Source organism: Pyrgilauda ruficollis, unplaced genomic scaffold (assembly GCF_017590135.1).
Source record: "Pyrgilauda ruficollis isolate IOZ18807 unplaced genomic scaffold, ASM1759013v1 scaffold57, whole genome shotgun sequence".
In the NCBI taxonomy this organism is placed as follows: domain Eukaryota; kingdom Metazoa; phylum Chordata; class Aves; order Passeriformes; family Passeridae; genus Pyrgilauda; species Pyrgilauda ruficollis.
The window spans coordinates 2,758,968-2,775,765 of NW_024527377.1; the positions used below are offsets into that span (position 1 = coordinate 2,758,968).

General features: G+C 38.1%; 1 protein-coding gene across 1 annotated transcript in view; it reads left to right on the forward strand.

The window, feature by feature from the left end:
- Positions 1-16,798, forward strand: part of SPOCK1 (SPARC (osteonectin), cwcv and kazal like domains proteoglycan 1) — a 271,707-nt gene that overhangs the window by 211,512 nt on the left and 43,397 nt on the right. Inside the window, exon 6 of the mRNA XM_041482122.1 lies at positions 1,589-1,703. Coding sequence (XP_041338056.1) covers positions 1,589-1,703 — 115 coding nt within the window. The remainder of the gene's footprint in view (positions 1-1,588; positions 1,704-16,798) is intronic.

The window sequence follows — 16,798 nt, forward strand, 5'->3', positions numbered from 1 at the left end:
TAAGCAGTTTATTTTTTTGGTTTGTGTTTAGCTTTTTGGGTGTCATTTCTATCAATTTTCTGGAAAGCTGAGGAAAAACTTGCCTTGATGTTTCTAAGTATAAAATTCTTCCTTTCTTAAATGCACATAATAACGGGCTTGAAGTGGGCTGGTGCCATCTTAAAGGTTGGTATTTGAAGTATAATTGCTAATGCTTAGATACATAATTTACATTTATTATGCACAATAAAATTTGTAAGTAATTGATGTTCTGTAAGGGATTAAATTATCAACTCCGGCTGCAGGAAGAAGATTTATGCCTGTGTTCTCAATAACACATTGACTATCAGAATATGCTGCAGAAAGTCATTGCCTTCAGGACTGCACTCGGTGTTGTCCCCTTTCTCCGGTCCTCCTTTCCTTCTGATGTGCTCTCTCTTGTCTTTGTGCTCCGAGCAAAGCGTATTTATGGAGCAAACAGTTGAAAAATAAGTACATATATTCCCTTCCCTTGGGAGAAATTGGTGTAAAGTACAAGCTAAGCTTGCACACTTGCAAGCTTGTGTGTGGCCCTGCATTTTCTAAATGAGAAGGGCAGGACATCACAGAGAGCAAAGAATCACCCTGATGCCTTGAAGTTGGGGATGGTGGGGGGATAATGTCATGAGAATGGGATGTAGGCACAGTATAATGGTCTCCTGCTGCTAGATTAAAGCTTGGGCCACAATGAGCCCTTTTAACAAAAGCAAACACAGGCAAAGCCAACGTATTTGCAGTACTTTCAAAGCAGGAGGTGTTTATCTTGTAACAACATCCTGCTCTGTTGTCTTGGCTCCCCCTGGACCAGAATTAGAGAGGATGATGCTGTGGTTTCAGCAGTGCCTGCTGCCCAGTGAGCTCCAGTTGCCCAATGCATCCTCCATGGTAACACCATGGTCTCAGGCTCCATGTCCTTCAGCTGGGTCCAAACACATCGTGTCCCACTGTGTGAACATGTTGGCCTGCTTTTAAATGAATCATAATCTTCAATAAAACTCAGATCAAAGGGATTTTGCAGCCCAGCATTCCCATTTTCCTTGGCAGGGGGCAATCCCTGCCGGGAGGAGCTGCAGCCTGGGCACCACAGGCAGCACTCCCCTGTGTATCAAAAGCCCTTGGATTCTGGTCTTGTAAAAGCAGGGCTTGAAGAGGACAAAAAATGGAGCTGAATTTGGTTCACTAGGTATCAAGCGAAAGAGAACATTTGTGTTTCTGTGCTGTTTCTGTGCTGTTTCTTTCACTTCATTTTATTACTGCATTAGTCCAGTGTCTAGCCACTGGTGCTGCTGGGCACAGGATGGGGAAATACCCATAGGGCAGTCGCTGAGGAAAGGACAACAACACAGGCACAAAGCTCTTGGAGGAAAGTCAGAACTAAAATGTAGGTAATGCAAACAACAAAGGCTAGAAATAGTCAGTGTTATCTTCTAAAAATATTTGCGGTAGAGACTGAAGTTTTGCAATCTATTCAGTGCCATTACTGATAACACAATTTCTCATTTAATTGACAGCTGCTATTTTATATCTTGTCCTAAATAGTATTCTTGTTTGTTTTTTTTTATGCTGCTAGTGCAAGATGGAGTTCCATGCCTGTACTTCTGGCAAAACCATCACAGCTCGATGTGAAGGGCCCTGCCCCTGCCTGCCAGAACCTGAAAGTTTAAAACACAAGACAGAGAAAACTGGTAAGTTGAACTGTTAATTAAATCGTGGCAGATAATTTGGCTTCTGCTATGTTCTTAGAAAAATGTAAGAAAGACTTTTCTTAACTGGCATATTTTCTATGTAAGGCATTCTGAGAAAGATGTAAGGTACAACTAACCATTTTCTAAACAGGTAGTGCTTTCAAACACCTTAATTGCTGCAAAACTAACTCCTACTTGAGAGAGTATCATAGCAAAACTACATTCTGGCTAATGAACTGAAATATTTTAAATGAAAATAGAAATATTGAAAAATTGTAAAAGAAAGTAGAAAAGCAAATATACTACTTGATGGTTCATTTTTTTGTGAGTTAAAAAAAAACCAGCAGACTGTTAACTAAAATGTCATTTAAGGTCACACATGCATTATAGAGGATCTGAATTACTATTTTCATCTGTATTGTTATTAATGTTAGCATTAGAAGTCAAATACATATTGAATAGACAGATGTATCTCTGTCCATGTATAAATCTGCTTCAATAACGAAGTCATTGCAAACGATGCTGTGTCAAACCGAAGGCTGGAGTCTCAGCACAAATGGCCTTTTTCCCTGCCAGCTCTCTGGTGAGTTCTCTGCAGCTCTGAAAGCCTGGTGAGCTCATTCACTCCCCCAGGTCTTTTCTGAGGAAGCAAGCACAGCCTGTCTCAGGGTGACCTCATCCAAAGGGAGCTAGTTCTGTCAGAAGAGACTGACTGAAAGCAGAGTCCAGCAGCAGGAGGGGAGCTGTCACAGCCAGGCTCTAAGAGTCGTCTAAGAGTCCTCCCTGCTCCTTTGGAAGGAAGAACCTGGTTTCTTGTGGCTGTGGTTCCTTGGTACGAGTGCAGATGTTCTGATGAGCTGGCACAGTGAGCATGAGCCTGGGTTTAGGCCTGGTTTTGAGTCCTGTTGTCTCCCTTCTGTGAGGATTTCAGAAGGTTTAACTCACTGGCTGCTGCTGGGCTCCTGCCTGTGTTGGGAGCTCACAAAGCCAAAGTGCTGAGTAGGGTTTGCTCTGTCATGTTGAGTAGTGGAATGTGTTTGTCTTGTGCATCACATGGAGTACAACAAATAGGAAGCTTTACAATGGTCTGTTGGACCCAAAGTATTTGGTCTCTTCACTATTTGTCTTGTGCATCACATGGAGTACAGCAAATAGGAAGCTTTACAATGGTCTGTTGGACCCAAAGTATTTGGTCTCTTCACTCTTTCTCCTCCTTGTTATGGACATGTTCTACAGACAGAAACAGGGAAAAAATGTTTAAACAACATTTCTTATGGTTGGTTCAGGCCCTGTCACCTCAGCTGAAAACACTGATGGTCCTGCTGGTGGCTCTCTCTGCACACATTGTATACTCCAGCACAGCACCAGTTTTCACATTAGGCCTCCATCTACTTTCTAGAAGAAGTGTTACTCCAGCCTACAGTTTGAAAATTCAGGTTTAGTATCATTCTTTGAAAATTGCAGATATTTTTCTGCACAGCTCTCAAACTTTGACCAAGTGTTGTAGATGGCAGTGTTCTGAAATCAATATATAACTGTACTATCGCTTTGTGTGGCTTGAATCTTTTGGTTACAGAATGCCCACAGATAAATTACCTTATTCATATTTTCTATTTCTTGTAGTCCTTATCAGGCTACAAGAAATATTTCTTTTTCTCTGCCCTTTCTATTTCTTTGCCCTTATCAGAAAGAGTATCAGATTAATAAATCTTCAGTGACATTTTAAGCTTACAATTTCATTCACACAAGAGAAAAAAGATTCTAATAACCCTTATCTTGATAAATGCAATTTGACAGGGTATATGTATTCTGAAACCCAGGCTTTTGTTTTGCCTGACTCAAACTTTGACTCCAGCCAACAAAGCATTAATTTAACGAATTGGGTGATCTGCAGAGCAACTTTCCTGAGGGCTTTTCAAGAGGCCAAACTTGAACTAGCAATGCTCCTGCCATTGCCCTGGTGATAAGGATATTATTATTATTATTATTGTTGTTGTTGTTGCTATTGTTACTATTGTTATTGTTGTTCTTGTTATCAGTATCATTATTATCATTATTATTTACTGAAATGTACACAAAAGGATTTGGAATTGAGAATCAAATAATCAATAACATAGGTGCTTTATAACTTGCTTTTCTTCTGGATCTTTGAATGTGCCAGTAATATTTGAGTTAAAGACTTCCTTTATCTTCCACAGTCTCTTCAGTTGACCCACTGAGCGCAATGGAGCCTTAAACTGAATATTTCAAAATTTGTCAGTCTTCTAACAGTTTCCATGAGAAAACATGAGTAAATTCTACACACCAGAATAAATTTTATGCAGGTGCAATTTTAGCAGCATCTGAGCAGGGATGTGGAATTGTGTGTGTCTGCCCTTTGCAGCCTGGGGCCCAGCCAGCCTTCCTTAGTGTATGAGAAAATTATGAACTCTAGTTGCTGACCACAAAATAATGCAAGATTGTGCTGCTGCCTTTAGTAAGATTCCCTTTTCTGCTGAACAAGACGTGTCAGCTGCCTTGGATAAATAAGTCCTGACCAGTGGCTAAGGTGACACAGCAGTGTCACAGCTGGGTTCACTGATCAGAAAGGCCCAGCCTAAACCATCTGATGAACATCTGTGTGTGAGATGGGCAAGTCCATTCCTTGAGGAGAGACCCCCAACACTTGGCCATGACAGCACTTCAGTGATCTCCTCTTCATCAGATCCCCAAATCTCTGAGTTGGGAGCTTCTGACTAGAATGCTGGTTATATGGTATCTTAGTGCTTTCTATAATGTTCACACAAAATTATTTTATTTTCTCATATGCTAAAATTATATCATTAATATTGCTGAATTAGCCTAAAAATCAGTGGTTTGATTTCTTACGTAAAACTCTGAAGAAACTCTGCAGACCATTGGGATTCATTTTTGCTCCTTATTTAGTTGCCAGGTTTGTGAAGTGTAATGTTAAGTAGAAAATGATTGAGAGCTAAACCTCATGCCTTATACAGACATGCCAGTGGAAAAATACTAAGGAGAATAACAGTGCAAGTGCTTCCAGCAAAATGGAAATGCAGCTCTTCGAGCTCACATATCAACATTTTTATGCCTATTACACAACAAGGTTAAACATACGTGGTTGTGATCTTGTGGTTTGAAGAAAGTTTGCATTAATCTTTACACATTCATTCAACCATATTCAAATATTATTCCATGATAAATTACTTTCAGAAATTAAAAATTTAAAGGAACATTTAATTTCCAAAGTAGTGTAATTCTAAATGTCATGACCTTTTTTTTATACGCTTGTGAATAAAATTGGCAGCAGCATCAAAGGAAAGCCAATCTAAGTGTATGTGCTCAGAGGTAACAATGGACTGTGGTGTCTGAGTCTTATTCCTTCCTCCTCCCTGAGCTCCCTCGAAAACATCCCAGCTTTGAGGATGAAAATGAGGACTAATAATCATGTTGAAAATTGGAATTCCTTTTGCAATGCTAACTGCTACTACAGAGACATTAATAAAATAGCACGAATGCAAGCAAAAGAAAACTACACCAGAATTATTACCTTTAATGGCAAGTAACAACAATAAAATCTTTCTACCATAAAGTTAAATCTTTGAGGAGATGGCAGGATCATGTTCTTCATTTTCTTAAATGGAATTTTGAATCAGTGTCTGAGAGGTAGAAAACAGGTCTCTGTGAAGGTACTAATGGAAGATTTTGGAAAAGAAGACAAGCCCTAATGCTTTTACTCTTTGCTGTTTTAGACCCATTTAGGAACCTTTGATTTATCCAAACACTTGATATGCTTCATAATTCACAGCAGTATCCCATCTCTTCAATATGCTTTCATGATAGCTGCTGATTTTCAACTTGGCTACCCAGAGACAGAGGTTGAGCTGTAAACTGCCCCGAGGTTAGCTGCCCTTCCAGAGTGTGTATGCCCTTTGATTTAGTACTATAAAATGAATAGGGCTATAATTTCAACAAAAGAAAAGGACTAGAAACTGGCTCGAAGTGACAGCAATAATTTAAGGCACAGAACCTTGTCTGCTGGTGGTTCTCAGGTATGTCTTTGCAATAGTAAGTAGAGTCCTCATCAAGCAGAACTTATTTTTAGACCAGATGAAGCTTCAAAAAAACCTACCCTAAATAACTTGAGATAAGAAACAAACTGTTTCAGTTCTTCAGAACCTCCTGGCAAGTGGAGAGATTCTGGCCTTGAATGTGCTGTTCATTCTATCAAAACACCAACGCAGTGCAATGACTGGGCTGTCTCTTGGCAGGTGTGAATTCGTGGATGCAATAATGTGGTTCTGTCAGCTTCCCCCCTTGCTCTGTGACTGCTGTTTGGTCTGTGTTAGAGGTGGAGGTGCTCAGGCAGGGTGGTAAATGTTTAACAGCCTGTCAGGGCTCTTTCTGACCATACTCTTTCTGTGCGTTCAAAGAGCTGTACTCCCAGCACACCAGACTTCATTTGTTGCCATCAGGGTTGCAGATCCACTGGAGCTTGAGTGGATGCAGTAATTCAAAGTAGGTTTATCCCTGTCTGTGCATTGTGTGCTTTTGACCTTGCAGAAATGCCCAAGGCAACTTCTGGGGAGATTCTGTTATCTTGATAAGGGGAATATAAGGTCAATAGGCAGAAGGAAATATATTCAAATATGCCAAGTGTTGTTTAAATTTCTAAGGAGAATCAAGGGAACATTTTTAAGTTGCAGGAATAGGTCTTGGCAAGCTTGATCAAGAATCTATATTGTTTAGGGTATGAATTGTAGCATTTAACTACCAGCCCTATTGGCTGTGATAGATGAGAAGGTTTAATGTTTCTTTCCTGTATAAAAAGAGCACTCAGTGCATGAAATTCACTGGAAGAAACCACAGTCTTGTTTCCCAAATGAGTTGTATCACTTCTTGTGTCTGAGTGACTGACAACTAAAAGAATTTAAAGTCTTGAAACCCACTTTCAGCAAATATTTCAGCTTCAAATTGCTGTTCACAGGTTTTCATAACTGCAGAGTACATAATTTTAAAGTTTATGAAGATGAAGTATGAGTCATGAACATGGTTGATTTGAAATTGGTGCAGATTCATCAGGAAATGTTTCCTTTTGTGGCTTTAGTTTTGAAAAAAGGCTCTTCCTGACACTGAATTTCCAGGTAGATTTCTAAGTTACTTACTTGAGGCTCAAACTCTGGGAATGATAAAAGAAAATAATTCCAAAATTAAGGTTACCCAGGGTTTCAAAGGTTTAGTATATCTCATTAAAACCAGGTGGGTTTTTTCCTCTGGACTTCATCAGTAAATAGTAGGTTTGTTACCTCTAAACTATGCAGGATCTGATATTTTTGCTCCAAAATTTTTATGTGAATACTGCAATTCAGTTTTTTAATTTGTTACATGATGAAATGAACTTACTCATGTAAATCTGAGTTATGTAGTTTTTGTAAATAATAATTACTATTACCAATACAATTTTCCTTGCCTGGAAGCTTTTACACGAGCAGATCAGTCTTTATTCCAAAAGCATGGAAAGCATCCCCAAAGCATGTAAGATTCACTTCTTTTCACTTCTGCAAGATGCTGTTTGTGAGTAGTGAAGTAAGGGATTGCACGCAATTAATATTTGATTAAAGAAAGTCAGGAAGCAGGCAAGGACAGACACCTCTGCTCCCCATGGATGGCTGTTGGTGTCACCCACTCCTCGTGGAAGCAAAAGCCAATAGCTCCAAGACTGAGCCAGCAAAATCAAGCTCTTGCAAGCACCAGAAGAAAGAACAAAGCAGTGGTGGCTGAGGGCTGTTTTGCTGCTTGACCTCACATGAATCTTCCTTTTGTGCGCTGGACAAAAGCAAGAGCTGGTGGGAGAAAGGCCAGATATAGAATTAATGTAGTGGTTTTTCCTGTTCCTAAATACAACTGACTGGGACTGTGTAATTGTGAACACATAATGTGAATTGCAAACTTTATCATTGAATAACCAAGTCTAAATTTCTCTTGCACCAGTATATGAGCACCATATTTTAGCATGTAGGTGCAAGCAGCCATAATGGCACGATTTAAGAGCTCAGAACTCTGCAAAGGAGGAATATAGAGAGATTTCAAACATCAAATCTAAAATCACTTTTCAACAATTGGATTTTTCACCACCATTCAGTATTGCCATACTGAGGTTCTGAATTATATGTACAAAGTATTCATACATTGGAAATTAAATGCAAATTTTCAGGTTGCTGCGTTTTCCATCATAATTGTGTCATAAAGGAAAATCAGCCAAAAAAACTTGGTTAGACCTGAGAGTAAATTTAGGTTTAGGTATCTGTGATACCCTAATGCTTTTTTTGCCAAGGAGTATGAATTAAAATATTTTTTGTGCTTTCAGCAGTTATGCACAGCAAACACTCAGGTGCCTGTGTGAAGGCTGCTTTGACGTGAACTTGAAAAGGAGACAGAATTGTCCCCTGTAGAAATGTTGTGTTTTGATCTGGCTCTCAGGGTTTGGAACTTGGCAAAAAGCATTGATTGCAGCAGGCCCCAGAGAGATAACAAGTTAGGGATGATACCATCCATTGACTAGCTGTCACTTTTTGGCATGATCTTCTATGGATTTGATCAAATTATAGCAGGCTCCAAAATACAGCAGACAACATCTGCTTTAGAGGCAGCACTGACAGAAGGGAGGAGCAGGCAGCACTTGCTGCTTTCAGGTGCTTGCTGAGAGGATGCTGAGTGCAGTAGCAACATCCCTGTCAGCAGGATTTGCCCTTTTGGTAAATGCCACTCCTCAACAGGCTATCATGGCAAGAGAATCACGTTGAGCCAAAATTCCTGACATAATTTTCAAGTTTGAACCAGGACATGAGACATAATTCCTCATTATTGCTAAATAAGGACTAATCCCAGATGGCAGCGGGAGACAGGAACTGCATAAAAATAACTGTGTTGTGGTGTAATTATATTAAAAACAGTAGGATATTCTTTTCAATCCTTTTGACATCTTTGGAAAGAGAACTTTTAAGGCTGTGTTAAATCCCTGGTATGTCTCTGAGGCTGAGTCTTATGTTTTCTCAAGCAGTACATTTACCCAGGCTTAGCAGTAAATACAGGTTTCACCCCTTCCCCAGGAGTGGTCACCTGCTAAAATAGAAATAATATTGAACAAATTGATTTGGTGGGTCTCATCCATGTAACTAGTAGCTGTGGATTGCTCAGTTCCACATTAAATTCGATACGGAGCCCAAATCCAAAAGGGCCACAGGTCCCAAGGGCAGTGTGGACATCACCTGAATCACTGACCCTGCAGAGAACTTCCCACCTGGACACACAAAGGATACAGGATCCCAAAGGATACTGAGATGCATAAACCCACAACACCAGCAAGAGCACATTGAGACAGCTCAATGGTTGTTGGTTTCATAAAGAGCATTAAAAAAAAATTAAAAATAAAAAAGTTAAAATGGCTATTGATTTCCTTTTCTGGCATAAATAAAAGGTTAGAAAATGACAGACATTGTAAACACTTTGTGTCAGCAAGTAACAATAATTTTCAGACAAGAAGTAATTTGATTTTGGATTGCCAACAAAAAACTATTGAAGTGGCACACTGTGTTAATAGAAACACCATCTAGTAACAGCAGGTGTTTGTGTGCTGATAATGATAATTAGAGCACTAAAATTTCTCTCATCATAAACAAAATCAAATAAATAAGACTGGTTCTGTATAGCTTTTTTCATGGATATTTATTTATGCATTTTTGGGAATATTTCCCTAACATTTATTCCAAGAAGAAGTTTGTAAAATCTCTGGAAACCTGACAGTGAAATAAATTATAGTGCATATCATTGGGGTATTAAGCTAAAACATCCCAGTGTGAGGGGGAAAAAAAGCCCCAAACCTTTTCAGTAAAACACATAAGATTTTTGATATTTCAAATACATCTTTTTCCAGTTTCTCGGTTGTTTGGGTTTTTTCCTTTTGGTATCTTAAGGACTAAATTCCATCTTTAGTTATTCCAGTATAAATCTGGAATAGTTCCATCAGCAGTGTTGAGCTAATTACTTTGGGTTAAGTTATTCTGAGTCTATAGAGGTATAAATGAGTATAGCCTAGAGATTAATTGATCATTCCAGACAGGTTGTAACTTTTTATGCAGCATTGTGGCAAATTAGTTCTTGGTTTTTTCAATTTCTAATTCTTTATTAGTGCAGAAGAAGGAAGATGGCATTTGTGATATCACCACCTCATTCCAAATATATATCCTTGCATATTTTATAGCTTCCACTGACCCAACAGGGACCTTTCTACATTAATTTGCCTCTGAAGAACTGCATTTTTTTTGTAATTCAGTTTAATAGACTGCATGTAAATCAAAAAATAAAGTTATCTGTTTTCTCTAAAGTAGCTGTCTTAGATGTGGACTAGAATGAAAATCTTTACTAAATTACTAAAACTGAATTATTTGGGTCAGGTCCATCTCTGTCAAACAGGGGCCCAACATCTATACGAAAACACTAAAATATCCTGCAATACAAAAAATAAATATTGGAGAAGCTTCTAGGCAACCACCATAGACCTTTATGCCCCATATATTAAAATATCCATGTTTCAACATTTATTGTTTTTTTCAGATACAGGGTCAAACTCTGAAAACTGGGCTGGTCACTCAGAATTGCAGTTTAACCTTCCCTGCAGGTGTCCTGATGAAGCCTCTCTGGAGCAGTCCTTGGGATCAGCTTGAACAGTCAAATCTCAAATTTGGAGCTGAATTGTGAATTCTTAGACCCTGCAAGCATTGACACAAGCCTTTATAATATTCCTAATTAACAGTAATGTACAGAGTGGCTAAGCTTATGTCTAAGCAATCTGTTTACTCTGTGCTGATTTTCAAACTTAGTCTTAACTACATTTCTATAATATTGTATTCCAATTTCATTAATAGTTTAGAAGGCTGTGTTTATAGGGAAACATTTTCCTTTATGAGAATATACAATTATATCACTGTGTTTGGATTGAATAATTTATAGTCTTGGCTCCATCTTGCTTGTCTGAAGGTGATTTTACTATCATTGCAACCTATTTTTCTATTTGTTTACAAAGATAGTTGGGGTTCAGGTGATATCAGGCACAAACAACAGCCAGAAATTGTCCAAATTGTAAGTATGGTCTGTAGCAGCAAGTACTTGCTTATCAGGAAATCCCTCTCAGCAGGAAAAATGAAAACTGGGTAAAATAAAATCATGTCACTGTCATTTCAGACAGCAAGTTGTGTGTTACAAATGCCATGTTTATCATTCACGACTGAAATTCAGATTCAAGCTCTCAGTTCTTGAAAAGATTGCAAATGTTCATGGAGAGTTAAGGATGCAAAAGAAAAAGCAAAAGGGATACTATCTTTTGAAAAATCCTGGGCATCTTGGTTGAGACCACCAGAATTAGGCTTCATTTGGGACTGTGAAGTGACAACAAAATATCCATATCTCTGTCTTTATCATGATTTTCCAAACACTTCTGGTACCTGGTTGTTTATCTCTGTAATAACTCCCTGTGAAAAAACAATGCCCACGTATTTCTCAAGTGTGTTGTATCCTCTCTTAATGTTATACAATGACATTCAGGTGTGGCTAAAAAAATAGTTATATAAAGAAAGGTGCCTCATTCTGTTTTACTGTTTTCACAAAGGGATTAATTAGCTCCTGGTGAAGCTGTTTGGTTGAAATGAAACCCAGGCAAACACCAGAAATAACTTCAAAACTGCAGGATCTCCTCTTTTCGGGATGGGACCAAACAAAAACAAACAAACCTTGGGTTTCATGCGTGGAAAACTCAAGGTCTGCAAACCATCTGTGTGAATTCAGTATTTTCCATAAGCTCTTGGCAGGAAGTGTGCTGGACTGGTACCTCAGCACTGGGACTTTGGAGACAAAAGAAATTGGCCTGTGTAAAAAAAAAAAATCCTTCCCACATTTGCAGTCCTTTCCTCTGAGCATGGTGAGTTGCAGAGGCACTGGAAGAAGCATCTCATATGTGAAGTTTCTTATCTCTAAATTAGATTATTGGTGGACAGTGGAGACTTAGTTTGAGGGAAATTGCCAAAGGCACAAAACTAACCAGTGTTATGAACTATATATCATGCTTCCCTTTCATTTTAAATATTGACACTAGCATTCTGGACATTACAAATAAAAAAATCTTTCATAGAAATCTTGATATTGTACATTTGAGATTGTTACATGAAGCTTATATATTAATCACTTTCCTCAATTTAGTAAAATCCCATGAGCAATAAGAAGTTCTGAACAAAATATATATATATATATATATATATATATATATATATATATATACAGATCAGAATTTTTAAAGCATAGGTTTTTTACCAGCATATATAACTTCTAACTGTTTTGATTTATTTCTTTTAATTGTATGAGGATTATCCTCTATAGTGTATACAGTAAGTGCATTTGAGAATGCTGTTACCCTGAAGGCAATAAATGATTAAAATAGATTTTTCAATAAACAAGCAAGTGGAAGGAATTGTTATCTGTTCAGTTTACATTATGTCAAGAAACCGAGTTGTTTGCAAAAAACACTGGACAGTATTTCACTTTTTTTTAAAAAAAAAAGTTCCTTTTTGTATTTTCAATTGGATGTCCTTGGGAGCTGGAGCAATAGAAATGGGAAGAAGTTCATTAGCACAAAGTGCATAATTATACACTTGGGGTGTAATAATGTGAACATCTGCTTTATCTAAGTGCTCCTTGGTTAGAAATGTCTGGAGGAGGAAAGGCCTCAGTGTGCTGGCTGGTCACAGAGTAACTGTGAGCAGCTATGGGCTGTGAAAAAGACATTTAAACCTCAGGGATGTCGGGAGAGGCATCTCCAGAAATGCTGGCAGTTCTTAACAGGACATTGGTAAGACTTTGTCTGGGGCTTTTTTTGTATATTCAGATCAGCAGTGGTCTGTCAGAGAGAATTCCAAAATGAAATAGGAGACTGAGTGGGTTTTTCACTGCTTTAGTCAAGAGCTGAGCCATTCCTGTCACAGACTTCTTTGCTCTTGATACAAAAACCTAGTAAAAAGTCCTGTCTCCTAAAAGTTAACTCTACAGCACTACTGAAAAGATTTGTTACAGCTACTTTGGAGAAGCTGAAGGAGAAAGAAGCCTGGTATAGGTATTTAAATGATACTATAAATACAGCTTTAAGTCAATTCTCTCAGTATGCATTAAGTGGGGAAAAAAAAAGTATTTTTGCACATAATTTTTTTAGATTTTTTTTTCTTCTAGACATATAGTTTAGGGAGTGACATGAGTGAGAAATCTGAGGAAAGGGGAAAGACATCTGCTGCTTGTAAGGGATTTTGGAAAATGAGAGCTCATGGCAGCACTTCACAGCTCTGAGGTTCTTGCATTGCAAAGGCAACCTTACAAATGTCTACCCACTCATACCCGTCTGATTTTCTCTCTCTTTCTTTTCCTCAATCTTTTTTAAGACATGTCTGTTAAACATCACTGGTTTCTATTTTTCCCTTACCATCCCTAACACAGTAAAGGTGATTGAGGAGTTTCTGTTCATGGGCTGCTGTAATTTCCATATGGTTTTGCAAGGCTGTGCAAAGGTGATGTGTTACTGCTGAGTCTTGGGACACGAGGCACTTGGCTACATTCTTGTGACAAAGAATTCATAAAACAGAATTTATGCGGTGCTTTATGGAACCAGCTGATTAACTGCAGCCCTCAATAAAGGAAAGATGCCATGTGCAATTGAAGTACAGGTATAAAAGAGCTACAATAAAGAAGATGCAAGTGAAAACAATATATTAAGCTCCTGAGAAGCAGATTCATTGTCAGGCCTCTGCGTTTCAAAAGAAATTCAGGACGTGCTGATATGTGGTGCTGTTATTTCATGTTGTACGACAGCACTGTTAAGAGCAAGGCTTTGGAAATAAACTCCTCCTGACCTTGGGAAACTGAATTACATTAATGCAGTTTATGTTTTAAGCAAGCCTGGACTTGTATGTCACACTCTAAGAATTAGTGAAGGCCACAAAGTTGCTCCTACATTTAACTTCCTATACAAAGAGATTATTTTTTTATTTTATGGCAAACTGCTACCAGGTTCCAAACACGTTTATGTTTGCCTGGGCATAATTTTTATCAGCAGATGTCACAAGAAGTGCTTCTATTTGTAGATACCTACACCTTAAGTTTGTAAATAATTCCCAATAATGCAATTATCATCGGAGTTCCAGTTTCTGTAATTGGAAAATTTGCAGATATATATGAGTTTTAGGTTCTCTGTAGTAGATTCACTGTGTTTATAAAAGTATTGTTAGGCCAACTTATTTTTACTAATGCTAAAAACAGTGCTTCTCTAGCAGCTATGATAGTGAAAAATACTGCAGTTATTTCTCCTGGTGCTTCAAATACCCTAATATGGATTAAATGTGTTACGCTTTGGACTGGTGGGATCCCTAAGAAAAGTGTTGCATGAATTTGAACTGAAATGCAGTTATTTTTCAAGTAGATAGTCAAGGGGGAATTTCAGAAGCTTGTTTCACTGGTATGGCAAGGTTCTGAAAGTTGCAAGAAATGTTTTAATCATGAAATAATGGAATTAGAGTTAACAGTGCATACTGTGAATATTTTATTGTGTCCTTGCCAAGCATCTGTCCTAAAGGAGAGTTAACAAATTGGTTCAGTCTTTCTTAAAAAGCAGCCATAAATGCAAATGTTACATAGTATTATATTATTGCTTAATATTCTCCATGACAGCAAGATAAATTTCAGTCTGCTCAGTGTTAGAGCATTATCCTTAGCAACATTTTGACCAGTGCATTTTCTTGCCCTAATTCAGATGCAAGAGAATACCAGTCTCCAAGCTCTTCACAGGCTTTGAGTAATTGCCATTTGTTTTTGTCCTTCACCTCTCTGCTCTTCTGAAAACAGATTGTATTCCACAGCAGGGTTTCAGTGATGAGAGGTAAAGTAAACCCTCCTCTAGCAATTGGATGCTTTGACTTCCTAAAGTCACTGCTGCTTGAAAGAGAAATTGCTTTCCCTTGAGAACATGTGAGCAATAAAAAAAAAACGAACTGTAGATGAGTTTGTATAAAGGCACATAAAATCCAAATTCCTGGCTGTAGACATTTTTGTGAGGAGCAGAAAACTGATTCACTTATTACTAGGGTGGCCATTGTATTTGTCTAAGGCATTTTTGAAGTCCAAAGGCTCTTTAAAATGTTTATTTCCCTGAGGAGACAAATGCAGGATTCTGTAGTGCAAGTCAAGTATGCCAGCCTTTAACAAGATTATGAGAGCCTTTTCCATGGGTCTGCAGTGTGAAAAACATCCTTAGCTGTAGGTCACAATGAATAAGAGGAGAAGAAAGTAGCCAGAAGAGATCCAACCAGCTGGCTGGTTTTATGGGCAGTTTGTTAGACTGGCTGTAAAGGACTGGTTCCCAATTTAGACTGGTGCCTGCAAAGCAGCTGGGTGCACACATTCTACTGGAAATATTCCTCTTAATACTCTGGGGCAAAGCAGTTACAGGACTCAATACTTTTAGGAAATTTATTTTAATAGAACAGAATGCCTTGGACTTCTGCAAATGACTTACCTTCCTCCTTATACAAAGCAAAATTCAATTTGCTTTGTTTCACAGCTGACTGTTTTGAGTCCATATCCCAGGCTCTGTATCAAGGCTGAAGAGTGACATTGATGCCACAGTGATAAGTGCTCTGTTAGTGTCTAAACAGAGAGATAAGGCTTGAGGACACTCACCAGCTAATTCAAGATAATAAATTAAATAGAAGTGAGTTGTAATTTATGTTGTTAATAACTCTCTTCTCCTGTTAGTAACATGCAAATCTATGCAAAATTATTTGTTTTGCATAAAGAAATGGAATTGGAAAGATGCCACATGGCCTAGCTACAGAAAGTCCTTAACAAATTGCATAATTTTAATATCACTAAACACAGTCTAGGTGTTTGGTTATGTTCTTAATTCAGTTCCTCTTGCTGTTGTTAAATACTAATCAACATTCTTGTTGTGGGCACTTTAACACTTCGTGCCACCAAACCCCTTTACTTGAGTTGTTTATGCTCTTTGCTAATGTTAATGGATTCAGCCTCACATTGCCCTGGGGAGTCACTTTAATGCACAGGTAAACAAGTGCAGACCCAGCTCCTGTGACTCACACACATCAGGAAACCTCCAGCAGAGGTTTAGAGCTCCAGCTTTACCTGTTTTACTCATCTGCTTTCCAAAACAAGAATTACTGTCCTCCACAGAAAAACGTTTCAGTTGGAATGCCAGAGGGCTCTTTTCCAGTTTTTTTGTGTAGACACTTACCTTGCTCCAGGGATTGTTGTGTCATGCACATGCTTTTAATTTCTTTTCAGATTTTGAAGACCAAGTTCTCCCTTACTTTATTTAATGGCTGTCTTCTGCCAAGAAGTGTTAAAATAGTTTGCAGAGACCATCTGCCCTCTTGCCAAGCAGGAGTGCTTGGGTTCTCTACGTGGCTGTGACACTTGCCAACTTTTCCACTCACAGCAAAGTTTCTTCTCCTACCTTTCCCCATATATTTCTAAATATAATTTAGGAATAGAAGACAGTTTCTTGTAAGGCTCTGTCTGCCCTATGGATAAATTCCATATTTGTTCTCTTTCCATTTGATTCTGCACTGACTTTTGTATGTGGTTGTCTTATCTTCTGGCCTTCTTCCCCAAAACCAGTACTGTGCAAGTAATTGATTTTTTAGTTTACTGACTGGACTGGAAAGTCAGGATTTAAGGGGGTAATTCTTCATGGTAAAGTAAAAGACCTTTTAAAAAACTCTTCAAAAAATGAAATCTGACAGTTTTTGAAGCAGAGACATCACTTTGAAATGAACAAGCTAAATGTCAGTATTGAAGTGATTCAGCTTGTCAGTCCCAATTTGTAAATTATTTTGATCATCTACAGCTACATTTTCTGCAGCACAGAAACATTATTATTATTATTAATTATAATTATAATTATAATTATTATTTTCTCCCAAGAAGTGAAGTAGCATCTCATGATATTCTTTATTTTATTTTAGCAATGATTTTGCTTGTAACTCTGC